This window comes from Lithobates pipiens, unplaced genomic scaffold (assembly GCF_037356315.1).
Source record: "Lithobates pipiens isolate NorthernLeopardFrog02 unplaced genomic scaffold, aLitPip1_a1.2 Scaffold_16, whole genome shotgun sequence".
In the NCBI taxonomy this organism is placed as follows: domain Eukaryota; kingdom Metazoa; phylum Chordata; class Amphibia; order Anura; family Ranidae; genus Lithobates; species Lithobates pipiens.
This window is the reverse complement of record NW_027507748.1, coordinates 346976682-347004104: the sequence shown is the minus strand read 5'-3', so window position 1 is coordinate 347004104 and position 27423 is coordinate 346976682. Positions and strand designations below refer to the sequence as shown.

The 27423-nt window shown below is 41.3% G+C and overlaps 1 protein-coding gene across 2 annotated transcripts in view; it reads left to right on the top strand.

Annotated features, from left to right (window-relative positions):
- Positions 1 to 27423, top strand: part of IFNLR1 (interferon lambda receptor 1) — an 80874-nt gene that overhangs the window by 36280 nt on the left and 17171 nt on the right. For both annotated transcript variants that reach the window (XR_013274517.1, XM_077481842.1), the window contains exon 4: positions 3510 to 3661. Coding sequence is in view for 1 of the 2 variants with exons in the window: in XM_077481842.1 (XP_077337968.1) it covers positions 3510 to 3661 (152 nt within the window). In the remaining variant the exon portion in view is untranslated. The remainder of the gene's footprint in view (positions 1 to 3509; positions 3662 to 27423) is intronic.

Here is a 27423-nt window from a genome sequence, read left to right as displayed (position 1 = left end):
GCACTGATTGGCATCCATTATGGGCACTGATTGGCATCCATTGTGGCACTGACTGGAATCCGTGGTGGTCTAGGGTGGCATACCTTGTCCTGGGCATCCCTGGTGGTCTGGTGGCATCCCTGGTGGTCCAGTGTGGGCATCCTCGGGGGGGCTGTGCTGATAATCGATCAGCACAGACCCCCCCTGTCAGAGGAGCAGCCGATCGGCTCTCCTCTACTTGTGTCTGACAGACGCGAGTGAGGAAAAGCCGATCACCGGCTTTTCCTATTTACACTGTGATCAGCCCTGATTGGACACAGCTGATCACGTGATTGGACACGGCTGATCACGTGGTAAAGAGTCTCCGTCGGAGACTCTTTACCGAGATCGTAGTTGACTGACACCCCGCAACAATGATCGCCGCAGTGGCTCATAATCCTTATCACGTCATATGACATCATATGACATCCAGTCAGGATTATGCAACCACTTTGCCACCGTCTATTTGTTATAGGGCGGGTGGCAAGTGGTTAAAGTATGTTATACAGCACAGTGCTTGTGCTGTGTAATTTGGCTGATCCTGCCTGCCTGATCCTGCCTGGCTATACCCTCCTCCTTGTAAATGGACCACAGTTTATCATGGCTGCTGAGCCCTGACACCATGGTCAGTTTACGTGTCTCTGTCATCCGCAGCCCTGCTCTGTCCCTCTCTGTCCTCTCCTCCATCCTCTCCCCACCCTCCCTGCCTGTATGTTCTGTGTCAGTGGTCACCCCTTCCCCTTCTGTTGCTCTCATAACTACTGTAAAATACTCACACCCCCTTTGTAACATAACAATATGTGTCCCTGGGCCTGTGTCATATAAAAAATATGCAAATTTGTACCTGTATCAGTAGCTCCCGGCGCTCACGTGACTTCTCTGCTCTCTCTCTCTCCTCTCTTCTCCAGAGGAGAGAGTCAAGGAGTCACGTGAGCTTCGGGAGGCACTCTGATATACAGTGGTGTGAAAAAGTGTTTGTCCCCTTCCTCATTTCCTGTTCCTTTGCATGTTTGTCACACTTAAGTGTTTCGGAACATCAAACCACTTTAAACAATAGTCAAGGACAACACAAGTAAACACAAAATGCAATTTGTAAATGAAGGTGTTTATTATTAAAAGTGAAAAAAAATCCAAACCTTCATGGCCCTGTGTGAAAAAGTGATTGCCCCCCTTGTTAAAACATACTATAACTGTGGTTGTTCACACCTGAGTTCAATTTCTATAGCCACACCCAGGCCTGATTATTGCCACACCTGTTCACAATCAAGGCATCACTTAAATAGGAGCTGCTTGACACAGTAAGGTCCACCAGAAGATCCTTAAAAGCTACACATCATGCCGAGACCCAAAGAAATTCAGGAACAATTGAGAAAGAAAGTAATTGAGATCTATCAGTCTGGAAAGGGTTATAAAGCCATTTCCAAAGCTTTGAGAATCCAGCGAACCACAGTGAGAGCCATTATCCACAAATGGCGAAGACATGGAACAGTGGTGAACCTTCCCAGGAGTGGCCGGCCGCCCAAAATTACCCCAAGAGCGCAGCGACGACTCATCCAAGAGGTCACAAAAGACCCCACAACAACGTCCAAGGAACTGCAGGCCTCACTTGCCTCAGTTAAGCGTTCATGCCTCCACCATCAAGAAAAGACTGGGCAAAAATGGCCTGCATGGCAGAGTTCCAAGGAGAAAACCACTGCTGAGCAAAAAGAACATAAAAGCTCGTCTCAATTTCTCCACAATACATCTTGATGATCCCCAAGACTTTTGGGACAACATTCTGTGGACCGATGAGACAAAAGTGGAACTCTTTGGAAGGTGTGTGTCCAAGTATATCTGGCGTAGAAGGAACACTGCATTTCATAAAAAGAACATTATACCAACAGTAAAATATGGTGGTGGTAGTGTTATGGTCTGGGGCTGTTTTGCTGCTTCAGGACCTGGAAGACTTGCCGTGATAAAAGGAACTATGAATTCTGCTGTCTACCAAGAGATCCTGAAGGAGAATGTCCGACCATCTGTTTGTGTACTCAAGCTGAAACGAACTTGGGTTCTGCAGCAGGACAATGATCCTAAACACACCAGCAAGTCCACCACCGAATGGCTGAAGAAAAACAAAATGAAGACTTTGGAGTGGCCTAGCCAAAGTCCTGACCTGAATCCTATTGAGATGTTGTGGTATGACCTTAAAAAGGCCGTTCATGCTCGAAAACCCTCTAATGTAACTGAATTAGGACAATTCTGCAAAGATGAGTGGGCCAAAATTCCTCCAGGACGCTGTGAAAGCCTCATTGCACGTTATCGCAAACGCTTGGTTGCAGTTGTTGCTGCTAAGGGTGGCCCAACCAGTTATTAGGTTTAGGGGGCAATCACTTTTTCACACAGGGCCATCATGGTTTGGATTTTTTTTCACCTTTAATAATAAACACCTTCATTTACAAATTGCATTTTGTGTTTACTTGTGTTGTCCTTGACTATTGTTTAAATTGGTTTGATGTTCCGAAACACTTAAGTGTGACAAACATGCAAAGGAACAGGAAATGAGGAAGGGGGCAAACACTTTTTCACACCACTGTAGGTACAAATCAGCATATTTTTTTATATAACACAGACACGGGGACAAATATAGGTATGTTACAGAGGGGGTGGGAGGTTTTTATAGTAGTGGCTTAAAGAGGAAGTAAACCCTAATGGGTTTACGTCTTCTTTGTCTCCCTGCAAAGGTAAAGCATAATGGGCTACTATGCATCGCATAGTAGCCTATTGTATGTCACTTACCTGACACAGGAGCCAGCGATGTCACCGATGTCCCCTGTAGTACGGAGTGTCCATCTTCTTCCAGGGTGTTGCTGCTCCGGCCACTCACAGCGCCAGAGCAGCGATGACGTCACTCCCGCACATGCGCACGGAAGCCAGCACTAACGGCATATCGCCATTAGCAGCGGCATGCTGCTAACGGCTATAGTGTGCCTTTGCACGACTGTCTACGATGCATTTGTTCCATAGACATCGGTGCCTGTCTTTTAGTAAATATCTCCTAAACCATGTAGGTTTAGGAGATATTTCTTGGACCTACAGGTAAGCCTTAATCTAGGCTTACCTGTAGGTCAAAGTGGTTTGTAAGAGTTTTCAAGGCTTTTCAAGTATCACCTAAGAAGTTTTTTTAGGTACGGGTGCTCGCAGTTTTGAGTCTTGAGATGTTTGGGTTGTGTCAAATAGATTTGAACAAAAATCTTTTCTGGGTAAGTGTTTTGAAAACCTTGCTTTTATGTATAATTTGTAATTGTATATATATAGTAAATGTGGGCAGCCATACTTGTTTGTACTCTGCTTCCTTCTAATGTTCTTATCTCACCAACAAGATCTATCAAAAAATAATAGACTCTATGCACTTTGCAGTCTTTATTCAGTAAAACATTCCACAAATGCAAGGTATACAGATTAGCTAAATCAAGCTTTCGCATTGTGATCTGATCTTTTCTTTTTTTTTGCAGTGGACCCACCACCTCCTATTCTACAGGTAATAAAAGGAGATGGCACTTTGACTATTAACGTTTCGATAAATACTCCACCATGCATGCCATTTGCTTTGAGCTTATTTTTTAAGTATTCGTTGGAAATCAAAAATGCTAACAACATCTCAGAGGTATGTGAATTTCTTTTTTTTAATCACATGTTGCATTTATGTAAACATTTGACAAACCAAAGCCAATCTAAAATGGGATATTATGAAAAAGTGCTAGAAATTCGGTGAAAACAGTATGCCATACTGAAATTTTATACAGATCTAATTTTCCCCTCTAAAAATGAACCCAAACCCTAAGAAGGAAGCTTAAAAATTTAGCCTGTTCCTTTTTTAAATACTTTTAAAAGTATCCTGCCTAAGAACAGGCACCACACTATAAAACATTTCTGTGTACCCCTCTGAAACTCGTTTCACTTTGCTACTAGGGGCCTAATTTCACTGACTGGGGTAGGCCCTATCAGCTGCTATCCCCCAGTGAAAAGAGTCCCTTATTGTCCAGAAAGTTCACTCTCATAGACAGGGAGAAGGTAGTTAAGAGGTTTGTCCTGAATAGCAATTAGGGGGATCCAGCATGTTTGAAATGCATGGTTCCAGAAAATTTATGTGGAAATGCGCCAGATGAATTTCTTTGTAACCATAATGTAGTGAATGACCTTTGAACTTATGTCAGCTGGCTTAAAAAAGCCAATAAGAGAGCTTTTGTATATGCCAGCCCCTTTACTATAAAAGAGTGAAGTCACAGCAGCCATATTGTCAATGTGTTTAATCTAATAGGGAAAGTATAGGGGAGTGCTGCTAACTGCATTAAGAGAGAGATTAGTGTAGGGTCTGTATGCACTGGCAGGTCTGTTAAAGTAGTGTAACCCTCTACGGAAAATCAAATAGGTAGCAAAATATTTGAGAACTTGGGGTGTCTACCTTTTTTCGTTCTGTGTTACATTTTAATACTGATGATTTCTTGGGGCCTCTTTAGACTGACCACTACAGTGATAGCAGGCCACCCCATATTTTTTACAGGGCAAATTAAGACCACTTTCACACTGGGGTGTTGGGGGCGTCAACGGTAAAGCACCGCTATTTTAGCAGTACTTTACCCTGTCGCTTTAGCGACGCTATACGGCCACTAACGGTGTGCATTTAACCCTCGCTAGCAGCCGAAAAAGGGTTAAAACCACCCACAAAGTGCTGCTTCACTGGCGCTGCCCATTGATTTCAGTGGGCAGAGGTGCTTTAGGAGCGGTTTGTACTTTTAGCTCTATAGTGCCTGTGAAGCGCCTCCAGTGTGAAAGTAGCCTTACTGAGTTTTTTTTTTTTCACAGGCCATTTTTTTTAACTGATACAGTAGGTGATATAGAAGATATTGTGTTTCCAGCGCAATGGGATTGCGCTGGAAATCACTGCTGCGAGCTGTACTTCTCGTGCTCGTGCCCCTATGAGATGCCACGCATCCATAGGAATGTATTGGGGGCGGCTCACGGGAGGAGCGACATAGCTCGGCGCTGGCTCCCGTGACGGGGCTCGCGGGTGTCAATCTCACCGCTAACAATATCGGTGACACCCACTGTAAGTGAAGTATGTCTGAACAATGTACAGAAGCTTTTAGTTATTGTTTAGGAAAAAATCTGACAGGGTGATTTACAGGTAGGAGATTGTGGGAGACAGGGAGCCTGCAGACTGCAGCCTATTTTTTTTTTTTGTAATGTACTCAGCAGCCGCAACCTGGGAGCTGTTCTGTAGTCCATCACTCCCTCCAGGTTGGGCTGGTGGATACCAGGCAGTTCCTTAAGCCTAGTGCACACTAGTAGTTTTTTTTTTATTCAAACCAGCAGGACTGAATGAAAAAAGACTGACCACTCAGGAGGAGCCACTGAACTAACTATCCAATGTTAGTACAGCGACCCTGCTGCTCTATTGTGTTCTGACAGGAGAACTGCCCCCACCACCAGAACACTCCAGTCAGCACTCTCAGCCATTGGTCTGACTCCAGTACACACGGCTGAATATTGGATGGGTTCTACTGATCCTTTCTGATATGACTCATGCAGAAGGGCAGGCTAGTACCTTGACTGCATATTAGGCTATGTCCAGCCAGTGGTACCTCAATGACACCCAGTAGTCCATAGAATGATCACTTTTAAACATTTTAATTGCAGTCTTGCCATCCCTGTGCATGTTTGCTTGACCAGGGCAGGAATGGTATTTTGAGAAAAAGATATAAAAAAGTGCGCATGGGTGTGGTCTCGGCGTCGGACATGTACTGACCGAGCTTTGAACACTCTTGGCTACATACCTGTTAATAACAGCGGAAGAAGGGCTAGAAATAACTTGCAACAAGCCTTCCTAATTAGGGGATGAGACATGGATCAGCAGGACAGCCCCGGATATCACAAAAGAAACAGGGGAATCAGTCCCAATCGATGCGCTCCTTCCCAAGGTAGAAATAAAGGAGACACGCAGTAATCTAACAGCTACTAAACAACAGTCTCCTCACATAGAAAACCAAATCTTTTGTTACTGTCAGTGACAAGAATTAAGGGTACATAAATGTATCCACCCAGGAGAATGGATACAAGATACTGTCACATTGGTACCGAACACCGGATAGATTACACAGTTGGAACCCATCTACGCCAGATAATTGTTGGCGATGCCTCCAGAGTAGAGGCACGATGCTCCACATCTGGTGGTCTTGCCCTTTACTCCAACCTTTCTGGCAATCTATACACAAACTGATCAAAGACATCACGACATATGAACTACCTTTTACCCCAGCTCAATTTCTCTTGCACCATACCACTTTGTCACAAACTTCCTATCGTAAAACCATCATAGTCCACATGATCAATGCAGCCAAACAATGTATACCATTATACTGGAAATCCCAGACAATCCCCTCTATTAAAGACTGGCTCCACAGAATGCACAGAATATCAGAAATGGAAGAATTAATACACATATCTAGAGACACCCCCGACAAATATAACGCCAAATGGGCCTGCTGGAAATACTTCACAACTACAAACACATTGTAAAAACTGCAAAATACGCCGAGTAACTCTTGAATCCCCTAGTCAACCTCTGACAGAGATGTAGAGCCGCACCTTTCCTGCCCTTATGACGGTTTGACAATTATCATCATGCGCCTTTGGGAATGCTCAATGTTTCACGTCAATACCCCTTTTTAGGGTATCCGCCACTATGACCCGCACACGCTAAGGAGTCACATCCTGTTTTTGGAGAACAGCGGTGGACGGATCCTCAACTCCCCCCTACCCAGTTCCCGTTTCCCCTCTGTCCTCCCCTCCCCTGCCCCCTCCCGGCCACCGGCAATTGGTCATGTTCCACATCCTTATTAAGGCAATTCCCCCTCCTCCCTCCCCATCTCATCTTTAGACGGATCCTGCCCCCTAAACCCAATCTATAGGGAGCCAAGGCCGAATAACCCGCTCACATGCCTGCTCATATGCTCCCTAATAGCAGGACCGTACAATGCGCACGTAGACGTAGCCTTTCTGTTTTTATAACTCTACTGTTAAAACCACATCGCTTCACATTGTCCTATGCATCATTGTGCATGTTTATGTTTACGTGCCATGCTAGTTGTAACAGTTGATTATTTTATATTTTATGTTTTATGATTCCTGTTATCACCCATTATACTCAATAAAATTTGTTGGAAAAAAAAAAAAAAAAAAAAAAAAAAAAAAAAAAAAGAATTAAGGGTAATGCCGCGTACACACGAAAATTCGGCCAGCAAAAGACCAATGAGAGCTTTTGGTCAGAAAATGTGTGTATGCTCCATCGGACATTTGCTGGCCGAATTCCCTGCAGCAAAAGATTGAGAGCAGGTTCTCAATTTTGCGGTCGGAAAAATTTACAATCGGAAATTCCGATCGTCTGTAGCAATTCCGACGTGCAAAATTCCTACGTATGCTCGGAAACAATTCGACGCATGCTCGGAAGCATTGAACTTAATTTTCTCGGCTCATCATAGTGTTCTTGACGGTCTAAAGTTCAGCAAACTTTTGTGTGATCGTGTGTATGCAAGCCAAGCTTGAGCGTAATTCCGTCTGAAAAAACTTGGTAGTTTTTCGCTTGTGTGTACGTGGCATAAATCTTATTAATTTACTTTTTCGGGAAGGTGAAAATATTGTATTACAACTAGGCATTATTACATGTGATTCTTTGTCATCAACATCACCATGTCAGAGGGGACGGCCATTGTCACCAATTTGTCAAGTTAAGTCAATCTAGAGGAACATCATCAATTACATAATTAGTTGACTTTATACAGAACTTGAAAAAGAATGGAAAGGTAATTCTATGCCTTTGTGGTGCAACATCCAGTATTAGAGCCAAAGCAAGAGAACCCCGCATGATGGAATTTTTATGCACACCTAATTAAATTAGGAGTATTTAAGAGTATTTCAGTAAGAAATTGTATTAATTATTAAACACAGTGAGTAAAATATACATATGAAAAAGGAATGTATTATCCATCCATAACATTATCACCATCTCCTAACATGACAAATATGATTCTCTTGCACCCAATGCGTTTTGAAGTGCAGATATCTCCTTCTTCAGGGATGTATATTGAAGAGGAAATATATCTAGAATATCATTTGAAAAACAGTAAATATATAGCGACCTGAATAGCGACCAGAAAATATACATGCATACTACATATAACGGTTATACAGTCAATTTAAGGGTACACTTACATACATTTTGGTGCTGTGGTAGATTAACATTCCATCATATTACACTTAAAAACAAAGTGAATGTGCTTGTTGACTTTCTGCTTCAATATCTCAACCATAAAAAAGGAGTCTTAAAACTGCATAGTGTATCTATCCCAAAGAGCTGATTCCCTGCCCTCTTTAAGCCCCACAGAGGGGGAATGGCCAGAGGAACTCACTGGGGTCAGAGTGGAGAGATCCTGCAATAAAAGGCATAAATAGTTCTGGGATATAATAATAAAACATGTATTTGTATACAGTATCACTATTAATAAATATGTCTTTCAGTAGTGTTTATGATAAGTATTTGTATATATACCTGAATGTTGCAGGTGAAAAGTACCGTATTTATTGCCGTATAACACGCGCCGAAGGCAGCCGAAAGCTGCCGAGAAAGGCCAAAGGTGGCCGAAAGCCGCCGAGAAAGGCTGAAGGAGGCTAAAAGCTGCCCAGAGCCCAGAAATCGCGGAGGATCGGCGTATAACACGCACCCGCAATTTTCACCTGATTTTAAGGGGGGAAAAGTGCGTGTTATACGCCGATAAGTACGGTAACTAAGACGGGAGAAGGGCTCTGTTATAGGAGAGGTGATCTCAACTAAAAGGATATGATAAATTGAGGATTAGTTAATCAATTATAAGGCCATTTTTTTAGGTAATTTAGACATATATAATGATAAAAAGAAAAAATGTCATAAAAAGGCAGTATGGTTATTTCCATATGACATTTCAATGAGCCATATATTTATAACTATGTCATAGATGGTAAATATCGCACTATTGAATGGAAACGAAATAGGTTGGCCATATACTACAATTTATATCAATAACATATAAGCTAAATGGTCGTAAAATATCAGGACAATTCAATTCTGTTTACAAAAGAGGGATGGTTCCAAAATATTCAGTCCCAGTGGAACTCCATTGAGATAGATGTAAGTTAGCATCTTTACCTTTAACCTCCCTGGCGGTATAATTATTTCAGATTTTAGGTGCTGAAAGCGGTACAATTATTTTGCATGAAAATTTGGCATTTTATATTGTAATCCTGTAATTGTTAGGAATAACTCACTTAAATCTGTCCAAACCAGAGTCTAGCAGATATCCCGGGTATGATAAAGTTTGAAAAATTAAATCATAAATTATAATATATTTGAATTTGGCGCCATTCTCCGTCCCCCTGCATCACAGCGCTCGCAGGGAACGGAGCTCGGCGATTTGATACATGGAGCAGAGGACGAGCCGCTCACAGTGCAGGGGTACATTGCTGGATCCAGGGGACAAGGTAAGTAAACTCATCCTGGATCCAGCGATGCGATCTCGAGTCTGGCTCGGGGTTACCGCTAATGGTTCTGAATTTTCACCCCGAGCCAGATTCGAGAATACCGCCAGGGGGGTTACACAAGATCTCAAAGTAGACACAGACCTGACCTCCAGCGTCCAAATGTGGCGGATACAGGACATGCCTAAGGTTATGTCTTAAATACCCCTCCCTCTCCAGTCAGCTGACGCCGATAATTGTGACAGCTGGTATTTCTGCAACATTCAGGTATATATAAAAATACTTATAATAAACACTATTTAAAGACATATTTATTAATAGTGATATAAAAATATATTTTTTATTATTATATCCCAGAACTATTTATGCCTTTTATTGCAGGATCTCTCCATTCTGACCCCAGTGAGTTCTTCTGGCCACTCCCCCTCTGTGGGGCTTAGAGAGGGCAGGGAATCGGCTTTTTTGGATAGATACACTATGCAGTTTTAAGACTCCTTTTTGATGGTTGAGATATTGAAGTAGAAAGTCAGCAAGCACAGTCTCTTTGATGCCTTCTTTGTTTTTAAGTGTAATATGATGGAATGTTAATCTACCACATCACCAAAATATATGTAAGTGTACCCTTAGATTGACTGACTGTATAACCGTTATATGTAGTATGCATGTATATTTTCATGTCGCTATATATTTACTTTTTTTCAAATTATATTATAAATATATTTTCCTCTTCAATACAAACCCCTGAAGAAGGAGATATCTGTACTCCGAAGCGCGTTGGGTGCAAGAGGATCATATTTGTCATGTTAGGAGATGGTGATAATGTTATGGATGGATAATACATTCCTTTTTCATATGTATATATTACTTAATGTGTTTAATAATTAATACAATTTCTTACTGAAATACTCTTAAATACTCCTATTTTAATTAGGTGTGCCTAAAAAGTCCATCATAGGGGGTTCTCTTGCTTTGACTTATACAGAGCTTGGAACTCCATTTCCACTTGTGCCACTTGTGACATTAAAGTAACATAACATGTCTTTCCCCATGTTTTCTATTAATCATCATTCACATATGTGCAACTTGGAGTTGAAACACTTCCAAAATAGTTAATGAGATGCTCTGGTCAGACTATAGTGCAGCTTGTAAACCTTAGACTTTAGTGTTGACCCTTAGAGGTTACATGAAGTTCATACCTATATGATATAAGATGCAACCTATATGTAATAATTATCTAATATCACTAATCGAGGCCTGAGTAATATCCGAGATATACCTATGATGTCAATATTGTGTCATTGTTGCAATAGAATTACATTAGAATCATACTCCAAAGTTTGCGCACTAGCCATAGAGATGTGGTGATCTGCATCACTAGCCATAGAGATGTTGATTTTTCTCACAATAGTTGCATTGAGATACATTATTCTGCACTGATAACATTATTAAAGTTAGATTTACTTCCAAATTTACTTTTATGGACTCAAGCCATGAAGGACGCACATGCCACTTCTAGTGGTCTTGGCTCCGTTAATTTGCTGGAGACATTTTCACACTTATGGATTGGGATTGGTTCCCAATTCGGGTTTTTAGTTTTTTAGCCATTTTCACCTATTTAATATTAAGCTATGTTTGCGTCAATTTAATGACTTTGTATCATGCTATTGGTACTTATTAGTTCCTATTTACTTATTTCTCCCTCTTTTTTTCTTTATTCTTGAAGCTGTGTGCCAATGCCTCTAGATGGAAGAAGAAATATATATTTTTTCAAATCTTCCACCTAAGCCATGATACCAGTTTATCCTACCTAAAACTATGATACCAAAAATATATTCAACAAAATATTCGGTAATAACCCATAATGTGCAAGGCTGTAACTCCCCCTCCAAATGTACAAAGGCCTTTCAATATTATAGACAAGGAATCAATATAATATTACAGGAAACACATTTTTCTCAGTCTTCTGCCCCTAATTATCCTAGTGCCAAATACCCTACCTATTATTTATCAAATGGTCCTGAAAAAAACAGGGAGTAGCAATATGCTTCTCAAAAATAGTCCAGTTTGTTAACTAAAATAGTTAAAGACAAAGACTGCAGATACTTTATATAACAGGGAAAATTAATGACCAATTGGTCTCCTTTATTTCTTATTATGCTCCTAATATTGGACAGGTTGATTATTTCCGCAATATGCTGCAATTATTACGACCACAGATCTTAGGACATGTGTTTGGAGGAGATCATAACATTTCATTAGATCATTCTCTTGATAAATCTGATCCCACAAAGACAGTTCTCAAACACTTACCTGAACAAAGTTGTTAAATGGCTAGACTATTACACCTTCATGATTTAATAGACACTTGGAAGGAAAATAAACCCTCAACCAGAGACTATACTTATTACTCAAAAGTTCACGGCACATCGTATGCAAAAGTTTAGAAACCCCTGACAATTTCCATGATTGTCATTTATAAATATTTGGGTGTTTGGATCAGCAATTTAATTTTGATCTATCAAATAACTGAAGGACACAGTAATATTTCAGTAGTGAAATGAGATTTATTGGATTAACAGAAAATGTGCAATATGCATCAAAACGAAATTAGACAGGTGCATACATTTGGGCACCCCAACAGAAAAATCACATCAATATTTAGTAGAGCCTACTTTAGCAGAAATAACACCCTCTAGATGCTTCCTATAGCCTGTAATAAGTGTTTGAATTCTGGATGAATGTATTTTGGACCATTCCTCCTTACAAAATATCTCCAGTTCAGTTAGGTTTGATGGTTGCCGAGCATCACCCCCCAGATGTTCAATGATATTCAGGTCTGGGGACTGGGGTGGTCATTCCAGAACATTGTACGTGTTCCTCTGCATAAATGCCTGAGTAGATTTTGAGCATTGTATTGGGTCGTTGTCTTGTTGAAATATCCAGCCCCGGCGTAACTTCAACTTTGTGACTGATTTCTCAACCCTATTCTCAAGAATCTGCTGATATGAGTGGAACCCATGCGAGCCTCAACTTTAACCAGATTCTCAGTACCGGCACTGGCCACACAGCCCCATGGCATGATGGAACCTCCACAAAATTTTACTGTGGGTAGCAAGTGTTTTTTTTGGAATGCTGTGTTCTTTTGCCTCCATACATAACACCCCTTGTTAGGACCAAATAACTCAATCTTTGTTTCATCAGTCCACAGCACCTTATTCCAAAATGAAGCTGGCTTGTCCAAATGTGTGTTTGCATACCTCAAGCGACTCTGTTTGTGGTGTGTGTGCAGAAAAGGCTTCTTTCGCATCACTCTCCCATACAGCTTCTCCCTGTGCAAAGTGCGCTGAATTGTTGAAGGATGCACAGTGACTCCATCTGCAGCAAGTTGATGTTGTAGGTCTTTGGAGGTGGTCCGTGGGCTGTTTTTGACCGTTCTCTCATCCTTCACTTTTGCCTCTCCAATATTTTATGTGGCCTGCCAGTTTTGGCCTTAACAAGAACTGTGCCTGTGGTCTTCCATTTTCTCACTATGTTCCTCACAGTGGACACTGACAGCTTATATCTCTGCAATAACGTTTTGTAGCCTTCCCCTAAACCATAATGTAGAAGAATCTTTGTTTTCAGGTCATTTGAGAGTTGTTTTGAGGCCCTCATGTTGCCACTCTTCAGAGGAGAGTCAAAGAGAGCAACAACTACAACAACAGAAACAATTAACAACAACTAAACCCATACGGTTTACGCATACAAATCTTTCCTAATGCTGAGCAAGTAAGCAGTGAATGTAAAAAAGAGTGTGAAGATAATCTACAGAGGTGTTCACAAGAAATGATGTCCATACTTACAAGTGAATATACAAAACAGATTGAATCCCTGGACAAGGAAATTAGCACTTTGGAGTTAACATTGCTCCCATTCAAAGACCATGCATTATACTCCAAACTGCAAATTAAGATAAAAGAAAATCTATGTATAATAAGAGCACAAAACAAGGAGTTAAAACAACATTCTCTGAGGGTAAGGCGTACAAATGGAATACACACAAAATACAATATAGCAAATCATCCCAATTTCGGGATCAAGCTTCGTCATGTAAATCAAGTGATGCTTTCCAGTCCAATCCCTACCCTTCTGCGTGTGGCCAGGATCACTTTAAGACCACAAAAAGCGCACAGTAGAAACCGACACAGACCAAGCATCAAACACCAATTTGACCACAGAGCATCTCTAGTAACACCAATTTCCCTAATGAATGCAGTATGTCACAGAAGGCTTTAAACTTAAACCAGGGGATAAATCCCCCCCAAACCAGCCAAACAGGAAAGGAACTGGAATCGTACATGATATGAACTTAATTAAACAGCTAAATATTGTAAATTTGTCATCTTACTCTCCTACCAAGGCAGAGATTGAAGTAATCTCGAGGGGTTTGAGTTTTTGTCACAGCCAGAACTTCGATCTCATTGAAGTAGTCACAGATCTACATTTATTTGCAAGAACAATAATGTTAAAATGCCAATATGAAACAGGTAATATGGATATTGACACTACCGATTGGTTGAAATACAGAATGCGTGAGTTTAAAGCATTACGAGACGTAGCTCTTTTTTTCCAAGAAAGTAATTCAAATGATTTAATTGACCAATTGGATTTGGACAAACTATTTGAGGAAGTCGATAAGTCAACACAAAATCCCATTACTTTATTCAAAAAGCCATCTACTAAGTATCCACCTCTAAACACCAATCCTAGTGTTGCCACATTTTTTAAAATATCTGTGGACTATCACGTCGAAAAAATAACCCTCATAATTTGCCTCTTAATTAAATCAGGCTCTTCATTCACTAAGTAACAATTAATTAATTACAGTCAAACCTTCAGACAAGGGGGGCAATGTTGTCCTGATGGACAACGACACCTATAGATCGATGTGCAAAAAGATTTTGGACAACAAGAGCTGGTACTGAGCACTTCCAAATACCCTAAAGTACCGACATTCTACAGCTTGCCAAAAATCCACAAAAATCCCACCAACCCAACCGGTAGACCTATAGTCTCCGGTAATGGAGCTATTTCAGAAAACCTGAGTCGAGTCATTGAGACTTACCTGCAGCCGTATGTTGTTTCCTTACCCTCATTCATCAAAGACATGAAACATTTTCTAAAAAGAATTGAAGAATTTACAATTTCAAAAGATGCGCTTCTCATCACGATTGATGTTGAAGCCCTTTATAGTTCAATCCCTCATTCCTGAGGGTTGGAAAACATAAATCCGTACATAAATCCTGCAACAAGGCTCAAGATACGATCAGGTTCTGAATGAGTTTATCATAAAAGGATTAGACTACATCCTCAATCATAATTACTTTTTGGACGATGGTTCCCACTTCCTCCAGGTACAAGGCGTAGTGATAGGGACTTGCCGTGCCCCATCCTACGCCAATTTGTACCTGGGGGACTGGGAACGATACCTCTTTTATGGTGAGGACCTCGTCGAGTACCTGAGCCACATAAAATATGGCTCAGGTACATCAACGACATCTTCATCAATTGGGGAAGGGTCTGAGGATTCCCTCTGGGAGTTCTTTCACAAAATCAATCATAATGACTTCAATTTGAAGTTTACTATGATACATGACAAGAAAACAATAATTTTTTTGGATATTCAAGTGAACTGTGATTTAGAAGGCAAACTACATAGCACCCTATTCCGCAAAGACACAGCAGGTAACACAATACTGCCTGCAGAAAGTTTTCACCCGGCTCCGTTAAAAAACTCAATTCCCTATGAACAGTACCTTTGAGTGCGAAGAAACTGTTCCAGTGAGGAGTTATTCAAAAAAGAAGCAGGTATACTTCAGGATCAACTGTTAGCCCGCGGCTTCAGCCGATCTTGCCTAACAAAGGCTTATAATAGAACAATTTGGCAGTCTTGGTCCCAGTTCTTGTATAAGACAAGATCTACACACAACTTAATCTCTGAGCCCATGAAGATAATAATGCTCTTCTCTAACCAACATTTGGAAATTAAAAAATCTTAGAGAAACATTGGTCGATCCTCCAAGATGACCAAAAGATTGAGCAACTTGTATCTGAGAAACCACTAATCACATATAGGCAAGCCCCTTTCATAAAAGATAAATTAGTGAAAAGCAAATTTTTAGACAAATCACTTGCAAAAAAAATTGTCCAATATATGGATCCTTCCCTTGCGGACACTGCTCACATTGCTATATCATCAGGAGAGAAAAAACTTTTTTACTTCCAAATGGCAAGATCTTTATCCCAAATCATTTCGCCAGTTGTCGAACACAAGGAATTTTCTACCTAATGTCCTGCCAGTGCCAGTGTGTGCTTATTATGTAGGCAAAACCAAGCAAGAATTTTGGCGTAGGATCTCCAAACATGTGTACAGCATGGAGATCGGAAAAAGAGACTTAACCATAGGCATTACAAAATACCAAAAGTAACGTTTGCCACCCTCGACAGGATCCATATTCCTGATCAAGGAAGCGATTGGAACAAAACACTGCTCCAACACGAGCAGTGTTGGATTATCAATTTACAGGCTACTACCTTTCCAGGACTAAACAAAGCAATCTCATATGCATGAATGAAACGAGGTTGTGATATGGTTTGTTGAAAAGCAGGTGTGCCGCATCCCATAATTAAATTAATAATAGAAACCCCCTAGGAGTGGGATTTTAATGGCACTACCAGACAAAAAAAAATGTATCATAAAATAATTTTATTATACATAATATAAAAATACATGAAAATACATTAAATACAAAAACACGGATACATGATAATACAAACAAAGGAAGTGAACCTAGACAAAGTACATATGCCTGAACCTAACAGCGTTTCGAAGATACAACATATTTTCCTTCATCAGGGGTTAATTGCAGGGAAGAACTATCTATAAACTTCAAATATACATTAATTAGTCAAGAAAAACTGTTATATTATATATGTATATACCATAGTTTTGTAGTTATTAAGGTAATACATGTATTATCTTATACATAATACACGTAATACATGTAATACATGATACAAGTAATACATGTATTACCTTAATGACTACAAAATCATGTGAGATCCATTGCAGCATGTGTGGGCCCAAACCGGTGCCTCTAAACATAGAGCTCAGGAAGTCACAGGCTAATGCGATTGAATGCCTTCTCTGTGGACAGAATCAGGTAGTGAGGCATTCGATTGCGTGCACGTGCCCAGTGGATAAGCCGGAGGGCTCTGTTGGAGTTGTCTCTAGCTTCCCTTCCCATTATAAAGCCGTCTGGTCTGCATGTATCAATTCAGGTAATAAATGTTTCAAGCGGTTGGCGATAATTATAGAAAATATTTTAATGTCTGCAAGGGGTGACTCCTTGTAAGTTGTGTGGAGGTGGGGGATCTCTGCCTCTGTCGAGGACGGGGGGCTACCGTGGGGACACACTGGGATCTCCTAGGCTGGAAGTGCTTTTAGAGGAACAGAATTTATCTGACTATGGACTGTAGTTTTCTCGTTAAGAAGTGTTAAATACACATATTCAAATCTGTTATAATAGTATAAAATGACTATAAAATAAACAATGTATTTATAGACAGTATAACTCAAACTTTCTCTTTCTTGCATAGAATATATTCCACTGAAGAAGACCTTAGTAGACCGTGTTCAGTAGGGAAATTGGGCGATAACTTTGCGTTGAGGTGGGATCTTTCCCCTCTTTTTTGAGCACTGTAATGTGCGCCAGCGAAGTCTCCTGTGGTAGGAATCCATTGGTTGCTAGAGAGTTAAAGAGGGTACAGAGTGGGGCCTGTAGCTTGTAAAAGAACTTTAGGTATTAGGCCCTAGTGAAACCGTCTGACCCAGGGCTTTTGCCAGTAGGTAGAGACTTAATGGTGTCTAGTAATTCAGCTGTAGTGATTGGGCATTCTAAGTCAGTTGCCTGTTCTGGAGATAGGTACGTTTTTGTGCGGGACTGTTAAAGAGCTACATCTGCTGGAGAGGAGGCAGAGTCCAGACTGTACAAGGTCACATAGTAGTCGCGAAACATAGATGCTATCTTTGATGAGTGTTGTGCAGGTTCTCCCATAGGGGAGTGTAGCTTATGCGCATGTGCTAGTAGCCTGCCGCAATTGTTACCATGCTCATAGTAGGTGTGAGCCAGGTAGCGTAGTTTGCAGCTAATTTTGCGATCTAGCAGTTTAGAGAAAAGCTGTCGTGGCTCACTCAGGCGTCAGAATTCCTCAGTATGCGACATTCGTTTATGGCCAAGCTCGACCGAGCTGCAATGCCTGCAGTACCCTCTGAAAGTCCGCCTGCCTCTTCTCAGGTCTTTAAAATCCAGTGAGGGTAAGTGTGGTTCCTCTTTCTAGGTAATAAACTAAGAGGTAGGATGGGGAGTGGGAAAATAGAAAAGGAAGGTGAAAGAGAGAAAAAGAAAGAGTTAGTATAACATAAAATACACATAACATTTTGCAGAATGGGTCCACTAATGCCTCAAGGGCTCTGTGTGGGTTTACCCTAAACTGTTTGCTCAGCTCATGTAGCCCCCCAATATAGGGGAGTCATCTGAGTGTGGCAAAATGCCCATGTCTGGGCTAATACCCAATACGTGTGATCCTATATAGGGACCGTGACATTTGAAGGCAGGAAGTTCCTGCTTCCCAATGAGGTAAATGTGGTAATTGTCCGGGGATCAATGTTCAGCTGGGTCCTAAGCAAATCAGGATACTTAGTAATACTTAGTGGTAGTGTCATTTAACCGCCTAAGTGGCTATTTTCCCTTTAGCGTAGGTTATAATGGGCTAACAGGGACAAAAAGGGGAAGAAAAAGGGGGCTCCAAATGAGGTAACTGGGTCACACGTCCCTGATGCGTGCATATCTGAAAGATCAGTTTTTAGTCAGTGGGTACAACTAGAGGCTGCTGAAGGTGCATCCCTGAGAATGTGGTGGTGCAAGTGGCACTTTCAGTTCCCTGTGAGGGACTCCTGCCTTGCAATTGTAGAGGAAGTGCGTTTGTGATTTTATGGGTTTTGGTTGGATTGGGCCTGTTGCCAGGGCTGGGGTGCTGGCACCATCTGGATATCTGTGGAAAGTCTCCAATAAGGGAAGTCTACTGGTTCAGGGTTCAGTTGCAACAGGAAACATGGGAGGTCATCTTTAGTGTGCAGGAGGGCAGATTTCCCATCTTTTCCTGCGTGGAGGCTGAAAGGGAACCCCCACCTATAGGTGATGCCTGCTGTGGGTAGTGATTCCAGGAGAGGTTGAAGTGCTCTGCTCTGCATCAGAGTGCACCGGGATAAGTCCTGGTAGAACAGGCGGGCTCCATCAAAGTCAAAGTAGGGATATTTAGGCATGAGCTTCATAATTTGATCCTTTACTGTGTATTTATGCAGTTTGCAAATAATATCACATGGGTTATCTGCATCTTGTGAGGGGGTTAGAGGGCTCTGTGTGCCCTGTCAATCTGCACTGTTGCGTTAGGGGGAGGTCTAGGAGCTCCTTGAAATTTCCTTGCAATGTGGGGACAATGTCCTTAGCTCCTTAGCACAAAGACAGTTCTCAAACACTTACCTGAACAAAGTTGTTAAATGGCTAGACTATTACACCTTCATGATTTAATAGACACTTGGAAGGAAAATAAACCCTCAACCAGAGACTATACTTATTACTCAAAAGTTCACGGCACATCGTATGCAAAAGTTTAGAAACCCCTGACAATTTCCATGATTGTCATTTATAAATATTTGGGTGTTTGGATCAGCAATTTAATTTTGATCTATCAAATAACTGAAGGACACAGTAATATTTCAGTAGTGAAATGAGATTTATTGGATTAACAGAAAATGTGCAATATGCATCAAAACGAAATTAGACAGGTGCATACATTTGGGCACCCCAACAGAAAAATCACATCAATATTTAGTAGAGCCTAATTTAGCAGAAATAACACCCTCTAGATGCTTCCTATAGCCTGTAATAAGTGTTTGAATTCTGGATGAATGTATTTTGGACCATTCCTCCTTACAAAATATCTCCAGTTCAGTTAGGTTTGATGGTTGCCGAGCATCACCCCCCAGATGTTCAATGATATTCAGGTCTGGGGACTGGGGTGGTCATTCCAGAACATTGTACGTGTTCCTCTGCATAAATGCCTGAGTAGATTTTGAGCATTGTATTGGGTCGTTGTCTTGTTGAAATATCCAGCCCCGGCGTAACTTCAACTTTGTGACTGATTTCTCAACCCTATTCTCAAGAATCTGCTGATATGAGTGGAACCCATGCGAGCCTCAACTTTAACCAGATTCTCAGTACCGGCACTGGCCACACAGCCCCATGGCATGATGGAACCTCCACAAAATTTTACTGTGGGTAGCAAGTGTTTTTTTTGGAATGCTGTGTTCTTTTGCCTCCATACATAACACCCCTTGTTAGGACCAAATAACTCAATCTTTGTTTCATCAGTCCACAGCACCTTATTCCAAAATGAAGCTGGCTTGTCCAAATGTGTGTTTGCATACCTCAAGCGACTCTGTTTGTGGTGTGTGTGCAGAAAAGGCTTCTTTCGCATCACTCTCCCATACAGCTTCTCCCTGTGCAAAGTGCGCTGAATTGTTGAAGGATGCACAGTGACTCCATCTGCAGCAAGTTGATGTTGTAGGTCTTTGGAGGTGGTCCGTGGGCTGTTTTTGACCGTTCTCTCATCCTTCACTTTTGCCTCTCCAATATTTTATGTGGCCTGCCAGTTTTGGCCTTAACAAGAACTGTGCCTGTGGTCTTCCATTTCCTCACTATGTTCCTCACAGTGGACACTGACAGCTTATATCTCTGCAATAACGTTTTGTAGCCTTCCCCTAAACCATAATGTAGAAGAATCTTTGTTTTCAGGTCATTTGAGAGTTGTTTTGAGGCCCTCATGTTGCCACTCTTCAGAGGAGAGTCAAAGAGAGCAACAACTACAACAACAGAAACAATTAACAACAACTAAACCCATACGGTTTACGCATACAAATCTTTCCTAATGCTGAGCAAGTAAGCAGTGAATGTAAAAAAGAGTGTGAAGATAATCTACAGAGGTGTTCACAAGAAATGATGTCCATACTTACAAGTGAATATACAAAACAGATTGAATCCCTGGACAAGGAAATTAGCACTTTGGAGTTAACATTGCTCCCATTCAAAGACCATGCATTATACTCCAAACTGCAAATTAAGATAAAAGAAAATCTATGTATAATAAGAGCACAAAACAAGGAGTTAAAACAACATTCTCTGAGGGTAAGGCGTACAAATGGAATACACACAAAATACAATATAGCAAATCATCCCAATTTCGGGATCAAGCTTCGTCATGTAAATCAAGTGATGCTTTCCAGTCCAATCCCTACCCTTCTGCGTGTGGCCAGGATCACTTTAAGACCACAAAAAGCGCACAGTAGAAACCGACACAGACCAAGCATCAAACACCAATTTGACCACAGAGCATCTCTAGTAACACCAATTTCCCTAATGAATGCAGTATGTCACAGAAGGCTTTAAACTTAAACCAGGGGATAAATCCCCCCCAAACCAGCCAAACAGGAAAGGAACTGGAATCGTACATGATATGAACTTAATTAAACAGCTAAATATTGTAAATTTGTCATCTTACTCTCCTACCAAGGCAGAGATTGAAGTAATCTCGAGGGGTTTGAGTTTTTGTCACAGCCAGAACTTCGATCTCATTGAAGTAGTCACAGATCTACATTTATTTGCAAGAACAATAATGTTAAAATGCCAATATGAAACAGGTAATATGGATATTGACACTACCGATTGGTTGAAATACAGAATGCGTGAGTTTAAAGCATTACGAGACGTAGCTCTTTTTTTCCAAGAAAGTAATTCAAATGATTTAATTGACCAATTGGATTTGGACAAACTATTTGAGGAAGTCGATAAGTCAACACAAAATCCCATTACTTTATTCAAAAAGCCATCTACTAAGTATCCACCTCTAAACACCAATCCTAGTGTTGCCACATTTTTTAAAATATCTGTGGACTATCACGTCGAAAAAATAACCCTCATAATTTGCCTCTTAATTAAATCAGGCTCTTCATTCACTAAGTAACAATTAATTAATTACAGTCAAACCTTCAGACAAGGGGGGCAATGTTGTCCTGATGGACAACGACACCTATAGATCGATGTGCAAAAAGATTTTGAACAACAAGAGCTGGTACTGAGCACTTCCAAATACCCTAAAGTACCGACATTCTACAGCTTGCCAAAAATCCACAAAAATCCCACCAACCCAACCGGTAGACCTATAGTCTCCGGTAATGGAGCTATTTCAGAAAACCTGAGTCGAGTCATTGAGACTTACCTGCAGCCGTATGTTGTTTCCTTACCCTCATTCATCAAAGACATGAAACATTTTCTAAAAAGAATTGAAGAATTTACAATTTCAAAAGATGCGCTTCTCATCACGATTGATGTTGAAGCCCTTTATAGTTCAATCCCTCATTCCTGAGGGTTGGAAAACATAAATCCGTACATAAATCCTGCAACAAGGCTCAAGATACGATCAGGTTCTGAATGAGTTTATCATAAAAGGATTAGACTACATCCTCAATCATAATTACTTTTTGGACGATGGTTCCCACTTCCTCCAGGTACAAGGCGTAGTGATAGGGACTTGCCGTGCCCCATCCTACGCCAATTTGTACCTGGGGGACTGGGAACGATACCTCTTTTATGGTGAGGACCTCGTCGAGTACCTGAGCCACATAAAATATGGCTCAGGTACATCAACGACATCTTCATCAATTGGGGAAGGGTCTGAGGATTCCCTCTGGGAGTTCTTTCACAAAATCAATCATAATGACTTCAATTTGAAGTTTACTATGATACATGACAAGAAAACAATAATTTTTTTGGATATTCAAGTGAACTGTGATTTAGAAGGCAAACTACATAGCACCCTATTCCGCAAAGACACAGCAGGTAACACAATACTGCCTGCAGAAAGTTTTCACCCGGCTCCGTTAAAAAACTCAATTCCCTATGAACAGTACCTTTGAGTGCGAAGAAACTGTTCCAGTGAGGAGTTATTCAAAAAAGAAGCAGGTATACTTCAGGATCAACTGTTAGCCCGCGGCTTCAGCCGATCTTGCCTAACAAAGGCTTATAATAGAACAATTTGGCAGTCTTGGTCCCAGTTCTTGTATAAGACAAGATCTACACACAACTTAATCTCTGAGCCCATGAAGATAATAATGCTCTTCTCTAACCAACATTTGGAAATTAAAAAATCTTAGAGAAACATTGGTCGATCCTCCAAGATGACCAAAAGATTGAGCAACTTGTATCTGAGAAACCACTAATCACATATAGGCAAGCCCCTTTCATAAAAGATAAATTAGTGAAAAGCAAATTTTTAGACAAATCACTTGCAAAAAAAATTGTCCAATATATGAATCCTTCCCTTGCGGACACTGCTCACATTGCTATATCATCAGGAGAGAAAAAACTTTTTTACTTCCAAATGGCAAGATCTTTATCCCAAATCATTTCGCCAGTTGTCGAACACAAGGAATTTTCTACCTAATGTCCTGCCAGTGCCAGTGTGTGCTTATTATGTAGGCAAAACCAAGCAAGAATTTTGGCGTAGGATCTCCAAACATGTGTACAGCATGGAGATCGGAAAAAGAGACTTAACCATAGGCATTACAAAATACCAAAAGTAACGTTTGCCACCCTCGACAGGATCCATATTCCTGATCAAGGAAGCGATTGGAACAAAACACTGCTCCAACACGAGCAGTGTTGGATTATCAATTTACAGGCTACTACCTTTCCAGGACTAAACAAAGCAATCTCATATGCATGAATGAAACGAGGTTGTGATATGGTTTGTTGAAAAGCAGGTGTGCCGCATCCCATAATTAAATTAATAATAGAAACCCCCTAGGAGTGGGATTTTAATGGCACTACCAGACAAAAAAAAATGTATCATAAAATAATTTTATTATACATAATATAAAAATACATGAAAATACATTAAATACAAAAACACGGATACATGATAATACAAACAAAGGAAGTGAACCTAGACAAAGTACATATGCCTGAACCTAACAGCGTTTCGAAGATACAACATATTTTCCTTCATCAGGGGTTAATTGCAGGGAAGAACTATCTATAAACTTCAAATATACATTAATTAGTCAAGAAAAACTGTTATATTATATATGTATATACCATAGTTTTGTAGTTATTAAGGTAATACATGTATTATCTTATACATAATACACGTAATACATGTAATACATGATACAAGTAATACATGTATTACCTTAATGACTACAAAATCATGTGAGATCCATTGCAGCATGTGTGGGCCCAAACCGGTTCCTCTAAACATAGAGCTCAGGAAGTCACAGGCTAATGCGATTGAATGCCTTCTCTGTGGACAGAATCAGGTAGTGAGGCATTCGATTGCATGCACGTGCCCAGTGGATAAGCCGGAGGGCTCTGTTGGAGTTGTCTCTAGCTTCCCCTCCCATTATAAAGCCGTCTGGTCTGCATGTATCAATTCAGGTAATAAATGTTTCAAGCGGTTGGCGATAATTATAGAAAATATTTTAATGTCTGCAAGGGGTGACTCCTTGTAAGTTGTGTGGAGGTGGGGGATCTCTGCCTCTGTCGAGGACGGGGGGCTACCGTGGGGACACACTGGGATCTCCTAGGCTGGAAGTGCTTTTAGAGGAACAGAATTTATCTGACTATGGACTGTAGTTTTCTCGTTAAGAAGTGTTAAATACACATATTCAAATCTGTTATAATAGTATAAAATGAGGTAGGTGTGGTAGGAGGTGTGAGCCAGGTAGTGTAGTTTGCAGCTAATTTTGCGATCTAGCAGTTTAGAGAAAAGCTGTCGTGGCTCACTCAGGCGTCAGAATTCCTCAGTATGCGACATTCGTTTATGGCCAAGCTCGACCGAGCTGCAATGCCTGCAGTACCCTCTGAAAGTCCGCCTGCCTCTTCTCAGGTCTTTAAAATCCAGTGAGGGTAAGTGTGGTTCCTCTTTCTAGGTAATAAACTAAGAGGTAGGATGGGGAGTGGGAAAATAGAAAAGGAAGGTGAAAGAGAGAAAAAGAAAGAGTTAGTATAACATAAAATACACATAACATTTTGCAGAATGGGTCCACTAATGCCTCAAGGGCTCTGTGTGGGTTTACCCTAAACTGTTTGCTCAGCTCATGTAGCCCCCCAATATAGGGGAGTCATCTGAGTGTGGCAAAATGCCCATGTCTGGGCTAATACCCAATACGTGTGATCCTATATAGGGACCGTGACATTTGAAGGCAGGAAGTTCCTGCTTCCCAATGAGGTAAATGTGGTAATTGTCCGGGGATCAATGTTCAGCTGGGTCCTAAGCAAATCAGGATACTTAGTAATACTTAGTGGTAGTGTCATTTAACCGCCTAAGTGGCTATTTTCCCTTTAGCGTAGGTTATAATGGGCTAACAGGGACAAAAAGGGGAAGAAAAAGGGGGCTCCAAATGAGGTAACTGGGTCACACGTCCCTGATGCGTGCATATCTGAAAGATCAGTTTTTAGTCAGTGGGTACAACTAGAGGCTGCTGAAGGTGCATCCCTGAGAATGTGGTGGTGCAAGTGGCACTTTCAGTTCCCTGTGAGGGACTCCTGCCTTGCAATTGTAGAGGAAGTGCGTTTGTGATTTTATGGGTTTTGGTTGGATTGGGCCTGTTGCCAGGGCTGGGGTGCTGGCACCATCTGGATATCTGTGGAAAGTCTCCAATAAGGGAAGTCTACTGGTTCAGGGTTCAGTTGCAACAGGAAACATGGGAGGTCATCTTTAGTGTGCAGGAGGGCAGATTTCCCATCTTTTCCTGCGTGGAGGCTGAAAGGGAACCCCCACCTATAGGTGATGCCTGCTGTGGGTAGTGATTCCAGGAGAGGTTGAAGTGCTCTGCTCTGCATCAGAGTGCACCGGGATAAGTCCTGGTAGAACAGGCGGGCTCCATCAAAGTCAAAGTAGGGATATTTAGGCATGAGCTTCATAATTTGATCCTTTACTGTGTATTTATGCAGTTTGCAAATAATATCACATGGGTTATCTGCATCTTGTGAGGGGGTCAGAGGGCTCTGTGTGCCCTGTCAATCTGCACTGTTGCGTTAGGGGGAGGTCTAGGAGCTCCTTGAAATTTCCTTGCAATGTGGGGACAATGTCCTTAGCTCCTGTTGCCTCTGGTAACCCCCTTATGTGTATGTTGGACCTGCGGCTACAGTTCTTATAAACATCTAGCTGTGAGATCAGAGCCTCTATTTGATGGTCCTGAGCTGCGCATTTGTCCCTTAGCTGTGTGATGGCAGGCAATGCTTCCTCCACTGTCTGTTCTAGTGTTTCCAGTCTGTTGCCTAGCTGAGTGGTGTCCACTTTCAGCTGCTTTATGTCTTGTTTAAAGGCTTTTTCTACCCTGGTAGCAAAACAGTCCAGGTCCTCTCTAGTGGGGAGAGACCATATGTGCTGTTTTAAATCTCTGTCCCACCAGCTCTGAGACATCTGAGCCCTGGTCTACTGAGGTCGAGGAGCCAGGGGAGTCCAGGGGGGGAGTGTCCCTTACCATTTGCGTAATCTGGATGAGGTACATAGCTGGTTGAGGCTGTATTTGGGTCCCCGCCTTAGCATCCGTCCCGCAGCCCTTCCCAGCTGCCATCTTAGGTATCCCGCCACGCGGCTGCCCTCTGCTGCCGAAATATGCTCCTATGGAGCCGTGCCATGCTGTGAAGTGCCCCTGTTCCTTGAGGAGGCTCTTTGGTCCTGGGACATAGCTGTGCAGTCCATGTAGGAGCGAGGTGTCCGCCAGATCAGGCTGTTTTAACTGCTGTATGTGAGAAGCTCTGGAGTTCTACTTCCTCACAATGTATTTGTGCATAATAATTGTTAATGTCATTTAATTTTTTTTCTGTACTATATATGCTAATTTTTTCATTGAAATTATGAAGAAACAATCAAACAGGGAAAAAGATATAACATTTTTAAAAAGAAAAAAAATTCAATTAAATGATTTTTAGGGGGAAAAAAAAAGTGGATAGTCAAGTGCCTTCTAGCCAGAAGAAAATTGTGATGTTGGGTAAGAAAGTGTTTGTGAACTGCCCAGGCCATTAACTTGAGGTAGAAGGGGATTTATCTTAGTTTGTATGGAAGCAATTGAAGTACCAAGCTGGAATAGAGGAACTGGGAATTTAGGTAAATTAGGGACATTGTTTTCCCCAGAAATCTGGCATAGGAAGGTCATTACTAAAGACAGTGGGGTGGGTGTTGGCGAGTGATGCTTTGAGCTTCAATCTTTACTGCGGGGAAGAGCAGGCAGTCTATGGCTGTAGGGTGGAATGCTTAATTTTTGCTGCTGCCTGCCCTTTTGTCCCTGGAAAAAACCTCACAGAAAAAGGTCAGTGAGAGCTGAAGAGGGATAGAAATGAGGCTCCCGCAAAATGCAGTGACCCCACAAAATCCAGTTGGTTCTCCCTTGCAGCATACATCCCAGCAGCCATTATTTTTATCCAGTTTAAATTTACCAGTTCTTCACTATGTATGATACTTTAGTTACTATTCGCATATAACCTCAGCACCCCAGAGCCTCTGCTTGTACCAACACTACACAGAAGGAGGAAATTGAAGGAGGATTTGAAGAAATAAGGGGCGGAAGGGGAAGGGGGTAGGGTGTTCATAGAGACTTAAGGTTGTTGTGCAGAGTATTGAAATCATGCTCTGGAAGCTTTTTGTGCACAGCAATATGCTTAACTTTCATGGAGAGATTTCAGGACATGTCTCTTCATG